Source organism: Pelecanus crispus, chromosome 10 (assembly GCF_030463565.1).
Source record: "Pelecanus crispus isolate bPelCri1 chromosome 10, bPelCri1.pri, whole genome shotgun sequence".
In the NCBI taxonomy this organism is placed as follows: domain Eukaryota; kingdom Metazoa; phylum Chordata; class Aves; order Pelecaniformes; family Pelecanidae; genus Pelecanus; species Pelecanus crispus.
This window is the reverse complement of record NC_134652.1, coordinates 36,914,280-36,932,488: the sequence shown is the minus strand read 5'-3', so window position 1 is coordinate 36,932,488 and position 18,209 is coordinate 36,914,280. Positions and strand designations below refer to the sequence as shown.

Below are 18,209 nucleotides of genomic sequence, written 5' to 3'. Positions count from 1 at the left end.
TACAATGTTTTATGCCTTTCCTGTTGGAAGTATCAGCCTGTAATGTCTTTAACTTGCTCTTAAAAATATGATAATTGAAACGGCATTACGTGCTCTGGAAATAATGTTATAGGGTTTGTTAAAATAAAAGATGTTAAGATTCCTATTTCCAGTGCATTCTCTACCATGGCTGATTTATGTGCAATGAATAATTTCATTTACTTTCTTTGAGCCACAGTCAGAAAAATACCCAAGTCCTCTTTAACAGTCTGAGCCAGAGGTATTTATGTTGCTGTCTCCCTTGTGACATGCCGAAACAGTTGAAGTCAAGTGGCTGGTCTTCCTTTTCCCCCCAAAATTCCACATGAATGATGTATGGGTCAGGGCTTTTGTCTTTCAAAGATGTGTTCATAGAAGTGCTTCCCAGAGGATGTTTGTCGGTTACTTTTAGAAGTACCGATTCATGAAAAGCATGGAAGTGCATGAATTCATGCACAGGAGCTAAAGGTGAGCTAGGGCACAGGTAGTGCGCTTCTCATTACATTCCTGGGAATGGAGCCCTTTTCCACAGACCAGCTCAAACCACAAGCTGTACTGCAGCCATTAGCTAAGTTTGCCTGCTGGACTGAGAAATTCATACACAGCTTTTGCTTTGCTTAAACAATGTTGTTGATGATTGGGTTGCCATTTAATGAAATGAAGCAATTGTATGCATATAAAATGTGTTCATTAAGCTCTAAGGCTAGATCTGTTCTTAATACTATATTGTCCATGTTCTGGCACAAAGAACAGAATAGAAGGAGGATTAAAAAACATCATTGAACTTAATGAAAATAAAGTATGTTTTAAAATAGCTATTTAACACCTTTTTCTTTGAAAATCTTTTAGAAGTCTTTCCTTAGTGTGACAGCTCAAGCAATGCCTTAGAGCATTGTCTGTTAGAAACATTCTGTTGGAGTGTGGAGGCTGTGCTCAGATGATGAGGAATGTGGAGTGGGATGCTATATAAAAATAAGCTCTTTATGGATGTTGAAGTGCATTGTTAAAAAATGTAATTTGGACAAAGCCGCAGTAAACCTACCAGTTAACTTGGGAGATTTAAGCTTTCCATACTTGGAAGTATGGAAGGATTCAGTACTGATTATAATTCCTGCCTTGGCTGAAGACTCCTTGGGTAGCATTAGTAATTTTTGTTTTATCATGAGGAAATTTTAAAATAAGCAGTGTCAGGAGTTTGCATCAGGGTTAATATGACAGTGAGATTTCTATTGACTTTGCTTTGATCATACAGAAAGAATACTACAAAGATGAAGCGTATTAAGTAAAATTATCTGTCAAATTTGATTCAATAGTTTTGCCCATTCTCAGTATGTATGCTGAGGTTGCCTGTCTCTCTCTAAAGCAGGGGGAATCCCATTGCTTGTTTTCAACTATATTAATTTGATTTATTTTTTTTTAAATTTGAGAACAATATAAATTCACTTATTATAGAACTTACACCACTATTGTCTTTTTTTGTTTCTTGTAAATGTAGGTTACAACACTAGTGAACTGTCCACAGAATCCTTCTAGTAAGAAAAAAGGCCGTTCCAAAAGAGCTCGTGTCTTGCTAGCTTCTGTGGAAGAAGCCACTTGGAATCTGTTGGACAAGGGGGAAAAAATTGCCAAGGAAGCAATTGTGTTTAAAGAGGAACTTCATGCAGCACTTGCTGATGTCCGTAAAGAGAGTAAGTATATAACAAATAATTTAGGCACCACAAGGAATTAGTTTAACCATGTAACACTGGTATCAAAATGAAGCTAGGATATTCATGAGAAATACGTTTTGATGTGCAAATGTCTGAACTTTGAGTTCTCTAATTGTATGTTCTCAGATACCACTTAGAAGGAGGTAAAGTGTGTAAGCTGGGCCCTGTTGTGGAAAACTGCTTATGTCAGTGGAAGTTTTGTTGGTCCTGTCCCCCCCAATGAAGACAGGATGCCCCTTGTTAATTTTAGTGGCTGTTAAGCATGAGTTTTAAGTTAATGCATGCTTTTATGCTCTTCTGGAAAAGAACTGTTTACCTGAATCTGGGATTAAGGCATTTTAGTTAAAAATCTAAAACCAGAAATCTTCCCTCTTTTGTGCGGTAGTAAGGACTTAATTTGGGAAGGTGTAATAGTCCTGTTTGGAGGTATGTTTTGAGACTTTGGTAGAAGGAAGATGGATTCTTTAACCTGCTGTAAGAGTCATCCCCTCATGATAGAGCAGCTCATCATTGGTGAGTTTTGCCGTATTCCATTTCCTCATGACCTATCTCCCCATTTCCAACCAGACTCCCAGAATAGGACTAGGTTTTATGATCGGCTGAGAATACTGCATTAGCCACTTTCTTTCAGGCTCGTTGTTGCTTTGTTGATTTTTACTCTCCCCATGGATAATCAGGGCCTATTGGGTGAATATGAAGGCCAGGCTCAAATAGTAATAAGCTGCATGACAGATGTTCAAAATGTGTTCCTGCAGAAATCAACCTTGAAAACTGATTCAGGAGAAGGTTTCAGAGGAAAAAGGGGTCAGAATAGTAATGCATTTAGTGCCTGGTCATTTCAGAATTAAGTCCTTTCATTATTGCTCCGTGAATTTTGTAAACAAATGGTTCCCAAGGGTTGCCTGGAATCAGATTAAGAGGGGCTGATGAAAGCCTTCCCAAACAAGTGGGAGCAGACAAAGAAAGAACAATGGTCTGTACCATAAAGTTATTGTCAGCCCATGTTATCGAATGAGCTAGCAGCCAGGCTTGATTGTGTCAAGGGGCAAAGCGGGCTTCGGTTGCCTTTTCACTGCTGAGCAGTGCGGTGTATGTTCTTAAGCCATGCGACAACTTGTGCCTGAAGGACTGCCTGTTAGCTGTTTACATCAGGTCTTTATATCGCCCTGCTCTTACTAAAGTTGCAACTTAATTAGGATTTTTTAAATTGTTTTTTTCATTTTGTCTTCCTCCATGTGCAGCTGGGATGGTTTCTGAGTCTCCACTGTTGTTTAGGGTAGTGAGTACTAGCTATTGGCTTCCTCTGCATCCAGAGATGGCTGCATTTTAGAGTGTGATATATACATATGGTGTCTGAGATACCTTAAGGCCCTTTGTGATTAAAAGCATTATGACCGGCAATATCATTGTTATCTGTCACACTGATCAACTGAGGCCTTTAAAAAAAAAATCATTCATTTGGGAGTACTCTTAAAATGTTAGCCCATCCATTCCAGGCCAATAACACAAGATGAATAAAATATATAGTTCTATATTGATTTTTATACATAGATAATATAAAAATATTTCACATTTTCAATTTATTTATTGATTCTCAGCCAAGGCCAGAGATAACTACAAAAATAAATAATACATAAAGTAGATTATATACACCTCATACATTTTAAAAGAAAGTTAAGTCCATGTTATCACCTATCGTTATGCAATGACAAATTGAGTGTTCACAGCCAATCTTCCTCCAAGGATTTGCCAAACTGCACAAGTTAATTTTAAGAAGTTGGTGAACAATTGTAAAGTAAATAGCAGTTTGTTAATTTTGCAGATCTTTTTAGTCCTTTGAAGCTATGTATTATTTTTAATTTGTGGTATGTCACTTCATATGTAACTTCATAGCCTATTATTCAAGTCACATTCTGCTGCTGTTGAATGTCTCATGTTATTTATTTACTTCAAGCTCTTTGAAAGAATGTGGGTCATAAATTCTGGTAAACTGTGCTTGCATGCCATGCATGTCATAGCATATAGTATTTAATTTTCTGTGGGCATATTTTTCTGTGGTGACTGGCAGGTATTTTTATTAATATGCTCTTAAATAAATTATGATTCTATGAATTTTTGCATGTGGCTACAGCTTGTGTTTACTGTATAGTGGGATTTTGAAACAGTGCTCTAGATGATTTCACTCAGATGGGAACAAAACTATCAGTCCCAGAGCTGCACACCAACATCTGGAAAGAATAAATACTCTTTCACCTCTTCTCTCATTTTAGCTTGTGCCACTCACTGAGCTTCTTGAGTTGAAGACTGTGACATGAAAATTAAATGCTTATTTCTTCTGAATATCAATTGCCAGCATGAAAATGCTACTTTGTTACTTTTGGAGCTCATTAATAGGGGTTCCTTTTAGAGGAGTGATAGACTATTTTCAAGCTGCTGCTGATAATCATGTTCATAATAATGTTTTGGGGAATAAAGGGTCAAATTAGTAGGATAAAATTGAACAGTGGAGATAAGACAAATAGAAGATCTGTTGTATTTAATTCATAAGATGCATTAGTGACTCATCAGACGTCTTCAGAAATGGGGGCATGGGTATGGCTTCGCTGACCACAGTGCAGTCTTGACAAACACTTTCAGTAGATGAGATTTTGGTCTCAAATTCAGTTGAGTTCTGTTAGTGACATCTGAAAGAAAGTGTTGCTATAATGGATGGCAGGCACGTTCCTTGGATAAACCTAGTTTCTGCGTCCTTTGACATCTGTGAAGTTTTACTGGAGTCTTGGAGCTGATCGTTTTAATACAGAGGTCCTCCGCATCTTTCTTTGAGTTTCCTCTGGAGAAAGTACTTTTTAAGGCCTATCTCTATCCACATTGTGATTCACCTTTTGGAACTCTACTAAACGAGTCACCAGGCAGGTCTGTGGGTGGTGGACTATGTGCATCACCCAGAAATCCACTAGCCTAGTAACTGAAGAACTGCCATATTTTCCTGTTCAGCTGGTTTGGTGAAGCTTTGCTAGAGGGCACTCATGTACACATTTTTATTCTAAAATAGTGTAATAAACCCAAATATAAGTATTTTGAAAACCTCTCACTGCCAGATTTAATGTATACAGCATTTTAAAAAATTGCCTTCTGACTCATAATGTGCTGTCAATTAATGGTAAAATAACTGACCCCTATACAAAGGAATAAGAAGCATTGTTGAACCATGAATGCTTCTGACACTAAACATCATACTATAATGAATGTCCTGATTGTGATATTTAACTAATTTTAAGACAAAACAGTGATGTAGTTTATGTGGGGAAACATTATCTTAGGAATCTGCATTAAAGTCTAGCATCATACTGAGGATAATGATTTTTTGCATTTACGTCAAGGTGAGAGTGCTTGTAGTCTTCCAACAGTTGTACAGGCGTAGCTAAAATGTTTGGTATTTATTGCCATTGCTTACTGACTATATATGGTCAGGAACACAACAGTTGTTGTCTGTGTTGTTTCTATCTATTGCAGTGTCAGTGTTTCATGTGTTTAGCTGTTATCATGCTCAAGTGTGTTCCTAGATAAGCCTTTCATCACACATAACAGTGAATTGAAAGCAAGTTACTTGCTGGAGTTACATTTTGAGCCTCCAGTTACTCTTTAAAAGGAAATTAGAAAGAATAATTTGATATTCCGAATGTCCATAGTTAATGTCTTTTGACATTAAACAGAGGAGGCAAGACTTTGGTGGTATGGAAGAAACTACAATTCACTGGCAAGAAATGGGGAGTGTACTGTAAGGATATTTACTAAAGGAAGGGGACAGTGATCTCTTATATTATACTATATTCTTATATGTGCCCCCCCTCCAAAAAAAAAAATAATTCTTAAAATGAGCTTAGTTTTCTCATTCTACATTGAGGTATATGTGTATCCTCTGCATCTAAGGAACCTTCATTCTGGGAGACAGAATTTAGATATCCAAGTGGCTTAAAATAATCTATGCTGTACATCCTTTTCATCAAACCAAGAACAGATCCCTTGTAGAAAAGCTTCTGACATCACCATCACTGGATCAGGTGTCCCTGAGTGGGAAAGGGGGAATGAAGAGATGAGTGTAGGGCACAAGGGGGGTGTGCGGTGGCTCTGATTACACATTAGGAAGAACTGTGTAAGATGTGGAAGTGGGACTTCCTGGTAGGCAGTGGTGAAATAATTGCAATGCAACAGAATACACTGGTATCTGAGTGGGGTAAGAGACTGTGTGGCAGGAGAAAAATGTCCTGTAACATCTACAGAAAGCTATTGTGAGAATCTGAGTTATCATGGTGTTGAATATTAGAAACATGCAGGAGGCATAAATCTGCTTTGCCCTGACACTGATAGTGTCACTTCCAGCTGGCTGGCTGAAGCAGAATCCTTTCTTTGCTGGAGCAGATAGAGATGGTATTTGTGGGAGCAGAACAGGTGATTATACTAGTGACTAGTATTGTTTAATCTCTTGTTTTTAGAAAGGGTAGGCTGTTTCGTGCTCTGATGTGACATTGACTCCCAACCTTCTCTGGTACTGATTCTGCTTATGTGTTAGTTCATGCCTGCAGAACTCGAGGTGACAGATACTAGTGTAAATCAGAGTTTATAAGTTTTCTATTACTGGTATAAACTATTGATTTTTGTGGTGTTTTGTATTTTTTTTGTTCTTTTTATTTCCTTTTTTCCCTCCTAAGTTTGAGACTAGGATGTTGGAAACCCTCTCTTTTTACTGACTCTGGTACCTCCCTCCCTCCCTTAGTCAATGGGCTTCCTTTGACAACTGTGTCTCTCTGGAACTGTAAATCCACCAGCCTCTAAGGGTGCAGGTCACAGGAGTGGGTGACAGGACTTTCCTGGCAACAATATCTCCTTGTGGGAGGACACAAAAATGGCATAAAAGTCGCTACATTCCATGTGGATTTCATACTGCTGCAGTTAAAAAATGAGCAGAGAAAGCCAGATCTAAAAAAAATAGAAGAGAGAGAAATGTGATGCTTAGATAGGATTTAGTAGGAAAAAGAGAATTATTCAAAGAAATAAAAGAAGAAAGCATAATTCTGATGGTCTTGCCTAAACCAGTAAAGAACATTTAGCTGCTGCCTGAGTGTGATCTTGAACACTGTCTCTGAGGGGTGCTCACTGACTGCAGTTAGTGGTATTACTGCAAGTATCTGTATAAGACAGATTGCCTGCCATGGGCTAGCAGCCGAGCAGAAGTGAGTACCTTTTGTCAGCTATTTGCCAACAGCAAATTTGCCAACAGGCTTACAGTTGACTTCTTTTTAAAGGAAATTTCATGTAAGCTTTCTGGATATTTTTGGTGCTGGATAAAGTGCATGGATCCTCTAACTCTTTTAAAAATTTACTGTGGCTGAACTGTTTTTACCCTTCCCTATGCCCGAGCACAGATTTTTGTAAGCACATGCATAAGTAGCGGTCATTTGACAGTAGCAGTCAGTAGCTGATCAGCTAATGGTAGTAGCACCATTTACTCTGGGAATCATTATCTGTGTGTGCTGAATAGAGTCTTGGAAGTATCTGCCTTCCGATAATTATGTAGTTATGATGTATCCTGACTTTGGTTCTTTGAATTGCTTCTCATTTGAATGTCTAAAATAATTGGAATACTATGAATACTCCCATCTTTCTGCTTCCCTATTTGTGCCACTAAAAGGGCACTCACTGTCTTTCATGTTTCATTGTTTGTGACAAATGTAATTATGGAAGAATATCCACTTGATGGAAATTACAATAAAATGGATGAAATTGCATCGAACTGTCATGCTGTCTACTGCATTTTAAGAAGGTTCTAACATCATGTTGTTGTTGGAGCTGTCATTTTCTGCTGCTTGTACTCATAGCTCCTATCTGCCTAGGCTGCATCTTATAGCTCTGTTTTAGGGTCATGATTTTATACTTGTTCATCTGGCCATCCCAGCTTATGTCCAACTCATTTCTAAGGGGTTGGTTGTATTTCAGATTCTTCTGGCTTGTCTTTGCTCACACACTCACTCACAGAATCACAGAATGGTTGAGGTTGGAAGGGACCTCTGGAGGTCTTCTGGTCCAATCCCTTGGCTCCGGCAGGTCCACCAGTCTGCCCAGGACCGTGTCCAGTCAGCTTTTGAATATCTCCAAGGATGGAGACTCCACAACCATCCTGGTCAGCCTGTGCCACTGCTAAGTCAGTCCCACAGTGAGAAAAATGTTTTCTGATGTTTAGATGGAACCTCCTGTGTGTCAGTTTGTGCCCATTGCCTCTGAGCCTGTCACTGGGCACCGATAAAAAGAGTCTGGCTCTGTCTTCTCTGCATCCTCCCTTCAGGTGTTTAGAAATACTGATTAGGTCCCTCTGAGCTTTCTCTTCTCTAGCCTGAACAGTCCCAGCTCTCGGCCTTTTCTCATATGAGAGGTGCTCTAGTCCCTTAATCATCTTTGTGGCTCAAGTACCCAGAAGGTATCAGTGTTGAAATGGTACCATCTTCAGATTTTAGGACTGTTGGATGTTTTGAAGTGTCTGAGGTGCTTGAAGGACACCCAAATCCATACGGCTGTTCCCTTCTGGAAGGCGCAATAGCAGAGACCTGGGCAAATAATCACGTGGGGCCTGTGAACATGCAGTTCAGCCTTGTGTTTGTGGATGGGGGAAACATTACATTAGAGGTTTCTGAGGAGCAGCAGTGCTGTCAGAAGACCTTTTTTCTTTTTTTTTTCCTCCCAACTTTTATTAAATATTCCTGGTAATAGCGCTGTCTCCTATCCTCAGCTAAAGTATATTTCACTTCTCTCCTGATCCATTCAGTTACTAACTCATAGGCTCACAGTTCACTCCTGTCTGGGCTTCTCACAATTGAGTACTTTTACTCCTTCCTAACCAGCCAGTTCCTTTCTAATCTGTAGCTCTGCTTTCCTGGTCAGTTTTGTTTGAACAATTTTTAGTGTGCACAAAGAGACTCTAGCAGGATATACAGAACTTGAAAAATAAAAAGTAGTTGGTTAGTGGCTAATGCATACCATAGATAGCTAAGGCTAATGACTGACTGAGCAAAGTGTTCATGTATTTGTTACCCCTAGTAATGCTGGCCAGACAGCTGTCAGTCATGTGGGAAAATGTTGGCCTCTTTTGTTCCTTTGGAACTGTGGCTCAGTTTTGCAGAGTTGTTGTCTTGCAAGTTCCTGGGTCTTTTTGCCTAAGTTGTATAACTTTTCATGTCAGTATTATTTCCTCTTAGATTCTTTGACTGCTCATTACTAGTCTCTCTACAACTCCATTTCCGTCTGTGTTTTTACTTACCCTATGTGATGTTAGCTAACATACTTTCTTGCACCTTACCAAAAATTTTCTCAGCTAAGGTCACGCAGTTCTACTACACCAAACTAGGCCTTGGATCACAGAGAGCTGAAACACAGGACTGAGGATTCCACATAGTCTTCCTCTGCTTGGTTGATCCCCCCCCCCCCGACCCTTGATTTTCCTCTCAAAGTAACCAGTTCTATTTTCTTTTCTTATTGCCTTCCCTGCATTAATTCTCTTCTCAGTTTCTCCAGACTTAACTAGTTTTCAACAGAAGTTCTTCTGAACCACAGCTGATTCTGTACCTAAGAAGTTTTAAGTTCCCCAAAGGTCACCAAGTTGACTTGCTACTTATCCTTTTATCTTGGGAAGTATGTGAGGTTGACAGGCTGCATTTATCTTGGGCTACAAACCTATTTGTAATTCTGGCTTAAAGTGCTGAGTTAAAATAAGTTAATAGCTGCTTTGCCTTTGCTTGGATGGCACAAGACACTGCAAAAATAGTAGTGGATGTGGTCTGTTTGCTTACCTTGTAAGTAAATGCTAATAAATAACAGGTAGTAGAATACTGCATGTTGTTTTCTTCCTCTCCTTATAAACACTTGTTCTGTATGTCTAAAAAAAAAAAAAGTCAGTCTATAAATAGTGGAACAAGGAGAGCCTGTCTTCCTTCAAATTTGCATCTCAACACTTCAGTAGACTCTTTGAAGCTTAGCAGTAGGTGAGCTTTTACTGCCAGCCCCAGCTTGCCATCAGCGAGGGCTTTAACTTGCTCTCTTTCCTGATTTCCTGTTTTCATGGAAGAGTAGTTAGCTAACTTTAAATATCTTCCCCTGTGTAAAAATTTTATTGAAGTTGGTCAGAAAGGTCGAAAGTTACCAGGTAGCCAGTCAAACAGTGATGATGATAATTTTATTGTCTTGGGAAACAGCATCTCCCTGATGCTTTAGTCAGTATATGTTAAAATGAATCAATCCTGAGGGACGAAGGTGGACAGCTCTACACTCATACATCTTAATCACAGAAAAAATTTCCATTGTTTCATGCTTTCTTGTCTTATTAAGACATTGCACGTATCAGCTTCCTAGTTTTGTGCAAATGTTTTTAAGAATGTGACAGTTATAATGGCCTGAATTAATACTACAGTGTACAATTCCAAATACATAAAAAACATGTAGTGTTAACTTTTACAGCCTGAAAGATAACATGTCAAATGTAAGATATTCAAAACCAGTAATTGGCAGGACAGATGGTAGTTAAATACTATGAAATAAAATGGAGACAGTTTGTCAGGTTATTCACTGACATTGCTTGTTCTCAGAATTTGGAAAGTTTTCTTTCAATTTGAAGTCATAAGAGAAGTGAAAGGGCAAGGATTTTAGTTTTATGATAGTGTGTATGCACTGTATTTCCCATGTCTTATTAAGGCACAATGAATTTCCAGAGTTAGTATCTTAAATTCCTACTAAAACTTCCCAAATTGCTATTAATTTATTAGCATTTGTAGTAGTCACCTTCAAAAATATATCTAAAGATATGTATGCATGTAAGTAGGATTTTCTCTCTCCGTTTACTCCCTCCCCATCCAGGATTACTAGGCTCAAATCAGTGCTTTGAAACTTCTTCCAGTACTGAAAACAGTACTCATCTGGAGAGGTGTTTCTGTCCATTGCAGATGGGGAAATAAAAAACCTGTGGTTCTGATTAATATTTGATTTTTATTTCCTGTAGTTTTATTTGTTGTGATGTGCTCACCTATGATACATTGTCTCACCGACTGCTAGAGAGAAGTTCTAATTTGCTGTCCTGAGCACAAGAAACTGATGGGTTTTTTTCACTTTCACTGTTTTGTGACGTAGCAGGTGTTAGAACCAGATCTCAAATTAGTGTGATCTTTATTTATTTATGGACTTTGCTAAGCATGTACTTAAGATACACAGTTTGCACAAAGACTTTAACAATCCAAGAGGAAACCAGAGCGCGCAAGTCAAGATGGGTATTCCTGGAAAACTGATGAGTTTCAGCATGCTGGAAGCATTCAGTATTCTGAGAACCAGGCCAGTACTATGTCAGGTGCTAGTATGGGGGCTCTGTAGTAATTGGTAGGTTTATTTCTGTAGCCTTTGCTCAATATTTTTCTCAAATGCAGTTTCTAGTAAGAGCAGTAAAACTTGTTTTTCCTCTGAATCTTGAGAAATGAAGTCACCTATAGAACCAGTCTGGCAAACTCTGGTGCTCTTGACTAGTTCTCACTCAACTCTGATTGAGGGAGCTCATAAAAGTCTGTATCTATGCAATTACAGGATATCCCTTATGTTTGTATGTATTTCTATAAATATACATTAATTACTGATTGTATGTATTTTGTACAAACCTTGTTGCCTATTTTTTGATTTGAGGACTCCAAAGCTTATAAAAACACATACTTGGTTCAGGTAGCAAAACTCTTTGCATGACTTCAGCTTTGTCTTTACTGCCAGATAGTCTGAAGTAGACATGCCAATAGCGTTCCTGCATGAGGCCTGTCCAGACTTCTTGCCTTTGAGTGAAGCTATACAGTGCTAAGGGTACTGTGAATTTTATTTCAGAAGGCAATATCCTTTCCTTACTTTCGGTCAGAATTTGTAGAACAAAATGAAACAAAAAATCACATGTTCCTGCACTCTCTCTATGTAGAAACCCTCTGTGATACAAATGACTGCTTGGAGAAATGTACCCTATTCTTATACCAAGACTTAGGTAATTTAGATATAGGTAGAAAGAATATTGCATAATAAAGGATGTAACTCTGGAGCAATATCAAATTTTTTGAATGCCGTATTTTTCTTTACTGTTGCATCCAAAATCCAGGACATGCTTAAGGCAGTTGTCAACAAAGGGCTGGCTTTAAGAATGTGTAGTCTTTTAATAGCTACATTTACTAATGATGTTTCTGAATTTTAGCACAGCCAAAACTATACACTTTTGTGACTTTTGATCCATCTTTGGTTTCCAAGCTGATACAGAGAGTTTAGTGGGTCAAACATTTATTTTAGCAGTTTGTGCGACAAAAGTTTTCCAGTGCTGTTCTGTGTAGAGTGAGTTCTCTCTAGGTTGTGCAATCACTAGCAAAGCTCCTCAGGTGATAATAGACTTCGAAATGCTTTTAGAAATTAGTTTAATGACATTTTTTTCTCAGAGTAAGTCTAGGTGACAGACTGCTGAAAGTAAACTTGGCTGTTTGTCATCGTCGTTCTTATTTTGCAAAACTTCATGTTGGAGAGCAGTGCATTTTTGTCTACTGGCACAATTACTAGCTCCATTGCATAGATTTCACATATTTTATGTCAGAGTCAGATGTTCGAGTGTATGAGATTTTCATTCCATTAACTTATATTTATAATGAGAAGAACAATATTTGATTCCCTTCTGTGATCAGGAATTATTTAATAGCAAGGACAGCAGAGTACATAGTAATACAAAAAGCAGTGACTAGCAAAGTTTAACATAGAGCTGCTGGCCTCATTGTGTACAGCTAAGAGTAATGGTGTGATTGCCAAGGGAATTGTTTCAGAATTAAATGATTCCGAAGAACAGAAGGGGGACATTATTCAAACTGTGGAACATTCTGCATGATCTGTAATAACTGACCTTCATTTCAAGGCATTAGGGCAACAGAGATGCCAAATTTATTGGCAATACTTGTGACTTGCCAAATAACTGATTGAGTTTTAAGTATTCTTTTTCCTGGTTGTTGCAATATAGCCTAAGGGAATTTATGTCTTCATTTTGCAGGTCAAGCCTTAAAGGTATCAGCAGAGGCATTTACCAGTGATCCCTGCTATCTGCCTAAGAGGCAGGCTGTTGTCCAAGCAGCACGATCTCTGCTTACAGCTGTCACAAGGCTTCTAATTCTGGCGGACATGGTTGATGTGGCATACTTACTGGAACATTTAACTGCGGTGAGTAGAATTTGACTTAACTCAGACTCCCTTTAGTCAGAGAAGTGTTGTCTGATGGTTCTTTCTGCCTTGAAAATTTTTTTGTACGTGGAAATTGCAGCTCTCATGCACATAACACCTTGGCAATTGGTAAAGGAGTAGATTCTAGGTGAGATTTGTAGAACATACCAAAAAAGTTGTCGTCTTCTCACTCAACATATTTGATGGTTATCCGTACAATTATATTTTAACTTCCTTTTATTTTTTATTTCCTGTTTTCTTACTTGAATTGTTGTACTTGTGTAGCTTTTCATGCACAAAACCTTCTTGATCTTTGTGGCAATAATTTATTTGTAGCGATCTTAAAGGTGGAATTTTATGTGCATATTTACGGAGGGAAAGAACTGCAGAGGTAAGAGTCTATCTCTGTATTCAAGTTGGTTTGTGAGAGAGATCACTTAAAAGGAGAGGGAGGAGATATGCAAGAGAGGCCACTGGCAACTCCCCAGCTCCAGCTGTATATTTGTACACTGCAGACAGAAAACGAGGAAGTCCTAATGTTTGCAAAGCTTTAAAAATTGTGCAGTAGAAAATATTCTCTAAAAGCCACTTAATTTTTTCACTCGGGGGAATAATGTGTTTTGGAAGTGCGTATCATAATAGTGCTATGTTTTGGGTCATCTTTTTTTCCACTTGGCTCTTTTCATACAGAAGGGATGGCCTCATTTTTCTGTTCCCATATAAAACTAACCAGTGGTTGTGCCACTATTGCTGAATTAGGCAAAATGTCCACACTTCTGTTGTTCAACACAAAATACTTTCCTGTCTACATAAACTTGAGTTCCTTTAATGTCAGCCATAGTGTCCCATGCGAGCAGGCTTCCTTCCCTTTTTGAACAGTGTGATTTTAATCTTCCCAGCATCATTGTGTCTGACCACAAAAATGTGTTTACTGAGTTTCTTCTCTGGCTACTTACTCTGTTCAATCTGGTGTGTGTCTTTGCTGGGAAGAGCAAGGAATTGTTCTGGTTTTGTGTCCTTTTTTTTCCTAATATCTTCAGTAATGTGTGACAGACTGATAAAAATTCAAAGTTCTTTTGACTTCTTAACGTTTCAGGGCAGAGGTGAATAATCAGTGCTACCTCTAATAATGCCTCATGCCACAAGGGGACCATTGTGAAGCAAGTTAAGTTTGGAATGAAAATTTAGCTCCAATCAGAGTAGGAACAGTATTTCATAATAAACCAATGTTGTGTGGGTTTCAATGCTGTGTTTGAAACATCCAGTGTTGACAGTTGTTGGAGATGCAGTACAGGCTAAATAAACACTGACTTCCAGAAGCTTCTGTGTTGTTATATATGTATGAAATTTGTCAGCTGTAAGAGGAGTGGCCTATGTCTCTTGTACTGTTTGAAAATTTTCTTAAATTATGATTTTTTTTTTCATTGGTAGCCTATTACATTTTTACATATGTATTTTCATAATCCCAGATGCACCCTTCTAAAATGTTTTCAGTATGTTTTACATGAGAGAACTAAAATTGGGTAGTTTTCTTTCCTAGAGTTTCAGTATTTTGAAAGAACTGTATAACTGACTTCATGATTTCCATTTGAAAGTGGAAACAAACAATAACTGAAAATCGTAAAAGAATGTGAAGAATCATTCAGGAAAAACTCCAACACTGCAAAGAGTGCAATTAATTTTTCTTCTTCTTCTTCTCCCATACTTTAATTTAGTTCTCTTAATAGGAGTGAGACCTGAATTCTTCAGTTAACTCTTAGAATAAATGAGTGTGGCATAACAGTCTCCAAAATACCTGTTTATAAAGACTCACCCTAGTCCTTAGAGGAAGGTGGTACATTTTCCGTATTTGTTTAGCCTCTGCTCTGGCTGTTGACCTTGCCAACAGTGGTATTAGATGTAATGGTGTCTTTTTATGTTGACACCTGATTAGGAAATTGACTTAGAGTAATTTCAGCATGTGCTACTGAACAACCCCCAAATTATAACAACTTTTGGTCACGACTTACTGAGCCAGATTTAAAAGCAATTAAATATTTTAATGAGTCTCAACTTTGATCTTTTCAAAGTCCTTAACTTTTATTATAATTTAAAACTCCCTTAGGAATTCAGTTTTTCTTCAATGTAGACTTGCTCCAACAAAAAGACATTGTATTCACACAGGGGCTGCAGCGTAGAAAGTAGACCTTGTCTTTGCTGTATCAGCTTTAATATTCTCAATGTTTGCTTGTTCATATGACTTGAAAATCAACTCTCTTTAAAAGTCATTAGCTGTTTTTCTTTTAACTTGTTCTAAAATTTTAATGCTTCTACCATTTTATACTCCTCTAAACAAAAACGTGGACGTTACAGCTCTTATTAATCATTCAAGAGGTGAGAAATTTCATTGCCATTTATTTCTGTAACTCTGAGCTCTATAATTGTCATAGAATAAAATGAAGAAATTTAAAGGACAGAGCCAAAATTAATTTTAAAAATGAAACACCCCCCCCTCCCATCCCAAAACCCCAGAAGTAATAGTAGAATAAAGGAAATGAAAATTCTAACCAAGGAAGTTTGTTTGTTTGTATGTATAAAATGGAAGAAAGTGGTCCAGCATCATCAAAGAACTCTGTAGCATATCGATCAGATCTTATTCAATATGGAAGTATTTCATGGGGAATCATCTATTTATGTATCTAATATTTTTCAAACCCATTTATCAAAGAGTGCTGAAAGTTTTTTAGTCTTGCTCACTCAGTAAAGCTGGTTAATTCCAACACTGACATTCAAAACATTTGAAACCGTACTTACTTCTACTGACAGAATGCAGTCTGGATCATTAAACTTTAATTTCCTCTGTAATCTGTGAATAAAAATAGAAAGGAGACAATGACAATGTGACTAGCTGTCGTATAAAGCCTCATCTAGTGTTACCTGTCACATCTGCCATTCTAAGTGTATCTAGGAAAAAGATGAACCTCAGCTACCTCCTTCCAGTTTATGTAGTCTATAAGAGTATTGTTTTCTGTTCATTTTACTTAGACTTCAGACTTTTTTTGACTTCTGTGTAATAAAAACTTTATATAAAACAGAGTATAATGCTGAAAATACAGAATATTTTTGTTACAAAAATATTGAAATGCAACTTTTAAACTAGAAATAACAGGTCAGTCTATTTGGAAGAATTTGGTAAACCCAGCAGGAATTTTACTCCAAATCTCCAAACCCATACCTTTGTGAACATGAGAGTAGCTTTTTTGAAATTTCCCTAATAAAGTGGAGAGAATTTCGGTTGTTCTATGGATTCTATAGAATCTTCACCCAGCAAAGTGTGTATCAAATTATGCATATTAGAAGCCAGTACAAATTCTCAGTGACTGATCATATTCTGGCACAGTACACTTCTAGCCATTTGTGGAATTTACCACCTTATAAGAGTATGATGGTGCAGTGCGAACATCAAGCTCATTTTAGAGTTGACTGAGAAAATAAAGTACATCACACTGACAAGAAAGGTTTTGCTTCTTTAAACAACTTAATTTTTTTTTAAACAGGGAAGAGTTTAAATAAGTAGCTGTCCATATCTGAGTTTCCATACTTATTTTTAAGTTTGAAGTCTCTAATCAAAAAACTGAGTTGTGAAAAATGTAGTCAGACGAAGGGCTGTATCATGTATTGCACTCTTTGATTCAACACTGTATTACCAGCCTCATTCATTATGGTTAGTAATGCTCGATATTATTTAATTAAGTGAATTAACAGAGTAATGGAATTGCTTGAATTTATTGATCAGAGGAGAACAGCAAGAAGGTAACAAGTTCTGAGAATTTCATTCAAAGCGCATTGGCAGTCTGTCTTTCTCTAATCTATTTCAGATCATGCTGAGCCAACATGTTTTATATGCCTTTTTTCCCTTCTTGTCATGTTTGTAGATTTACTGTTTAAGTCTTCATATTTTTCATGAATGCCTCAGACAGCGTGATCTTTATAAAATGCTTGCTTAGAGTTATTTAAAACTCTTGCCAGGAAAAAAAAATGAGAATGGCTACAGGTAAGAAACAACTTGTGAACGTGGGCCCTGTTGGCATAGTGCTGTCTGTTCCTCTCTTCCCTGCAGAGTATTCATCAGCATTAAAAATGTTTTGATCAGGAGAAAAACAGTATGGTTACATAGAAGAAGAGAGGTAAGTCATCTCAGGCTTACTTATGCTTCAGATTTAGGCATTTGGTTCGACTCGCATAACTGCTTAAACTAGAATTTGACTTGGTTCCCACATTACCTTCTGACTGTTTTTGGTATTGTGGTATCGTGCAGTAAAACATTAAAAAATGGAAAAAGGGGAAAAAAGAATGTACACTACCCTGGGGGTACAGGGGCAGGTTGTGAAACTGAAAAAGATCAGAATCTTCCCACCTTCCCTTTGGTGGGCACGGGTCGCTCCCATGGCAGGAGAAATCTCTGAAACTAAGGGGTGCTAAGAAGATGACAGGAGTCTTTGGGAGAGGATTTGGCTTCTCCTTTGGTTCATACTCATTTATTTTCTCATTAACCAGCAGAAATGGATTCTTGCTACCAGTCTGAGGTCAGTATATGCCCTGTGGGATGCAGTTGTTTGTAATCAGGACTACGATGTTTATCATTGCACTCTGCAAATTCTGCAGCAGTCTGTAATGTGCAATAAATGACAGAGGAAAAGCAGCTCCTGAAGAATTACTTTTAAGAGTTGGGCTTTTCAAAGTGAACATCTTTTTGAGCAAGACAGGAACCTGGATCCGCTTCTGTTCTTGCTATAGTGGCCTCTTGACTGCTGCTTTGTACTCCCTTATGACTGGTGGCTTTACAACCCCTAGGGCTTCCCTTGAAACAGCCATATTCTTAATGACTCTCTTCTAACAAACTGTTGCTAAGGAACAGACTCCCCAGTCACTGCAGTTCTGTTTATATAATATCTGGTTTTGGTCTTAGCATGGGAATCGCTGAAAAAAAAGAGCATTATCCTTTTCCTGCCAGTCAGAAACATGGCTTTGAAGGGACCCTAATTGGCCAGCTTTGGGTACTACTGTTCCAGAATGTCTTTGAAGTGAGCAAGCCTGAAGGCTCCTGAGCCTGTTGTACCAGAGCACAAGAAAACCAAATGGAATACAGTGGCTGTATTTCCAAGAGAAAAACACAATTGCTGGGTTAAAAACACACTTCAGTGAAAAGGTTTGAAAACAAATCCAATTCTTGCTTCGTTGCAGTGTAGA

General features: G+C 37.9%; 1 protein-coding gene across 3 annotated transcripts in view; it reads left to right on the top strand.

The window, feature by feature from the left end:
* Positions 1-18,209, top strand: part of CTNNA3 (catenin alpha 3) — a 544,923-nt gene that overhangs the window by 10,939 nt on the left and 515,775 nt on the right. For all 3 annotated transcript variants that reach the window (XM_075717289.1, XM_075717292.1, XM_075717291.1), the window contains 2 exons: positions 1,514-1,706; positions 12,814-12,980. In XM_075717289.1, the coding sequence (XP_075573404.1) occupies positions 1,514-1,706; positions 12,814-12,980 (360 nt within the window). The remainder of the gene's footprint in view (positions 1-1,513; positions 1,707-12,813; positions 12,981-18,209) is intronic.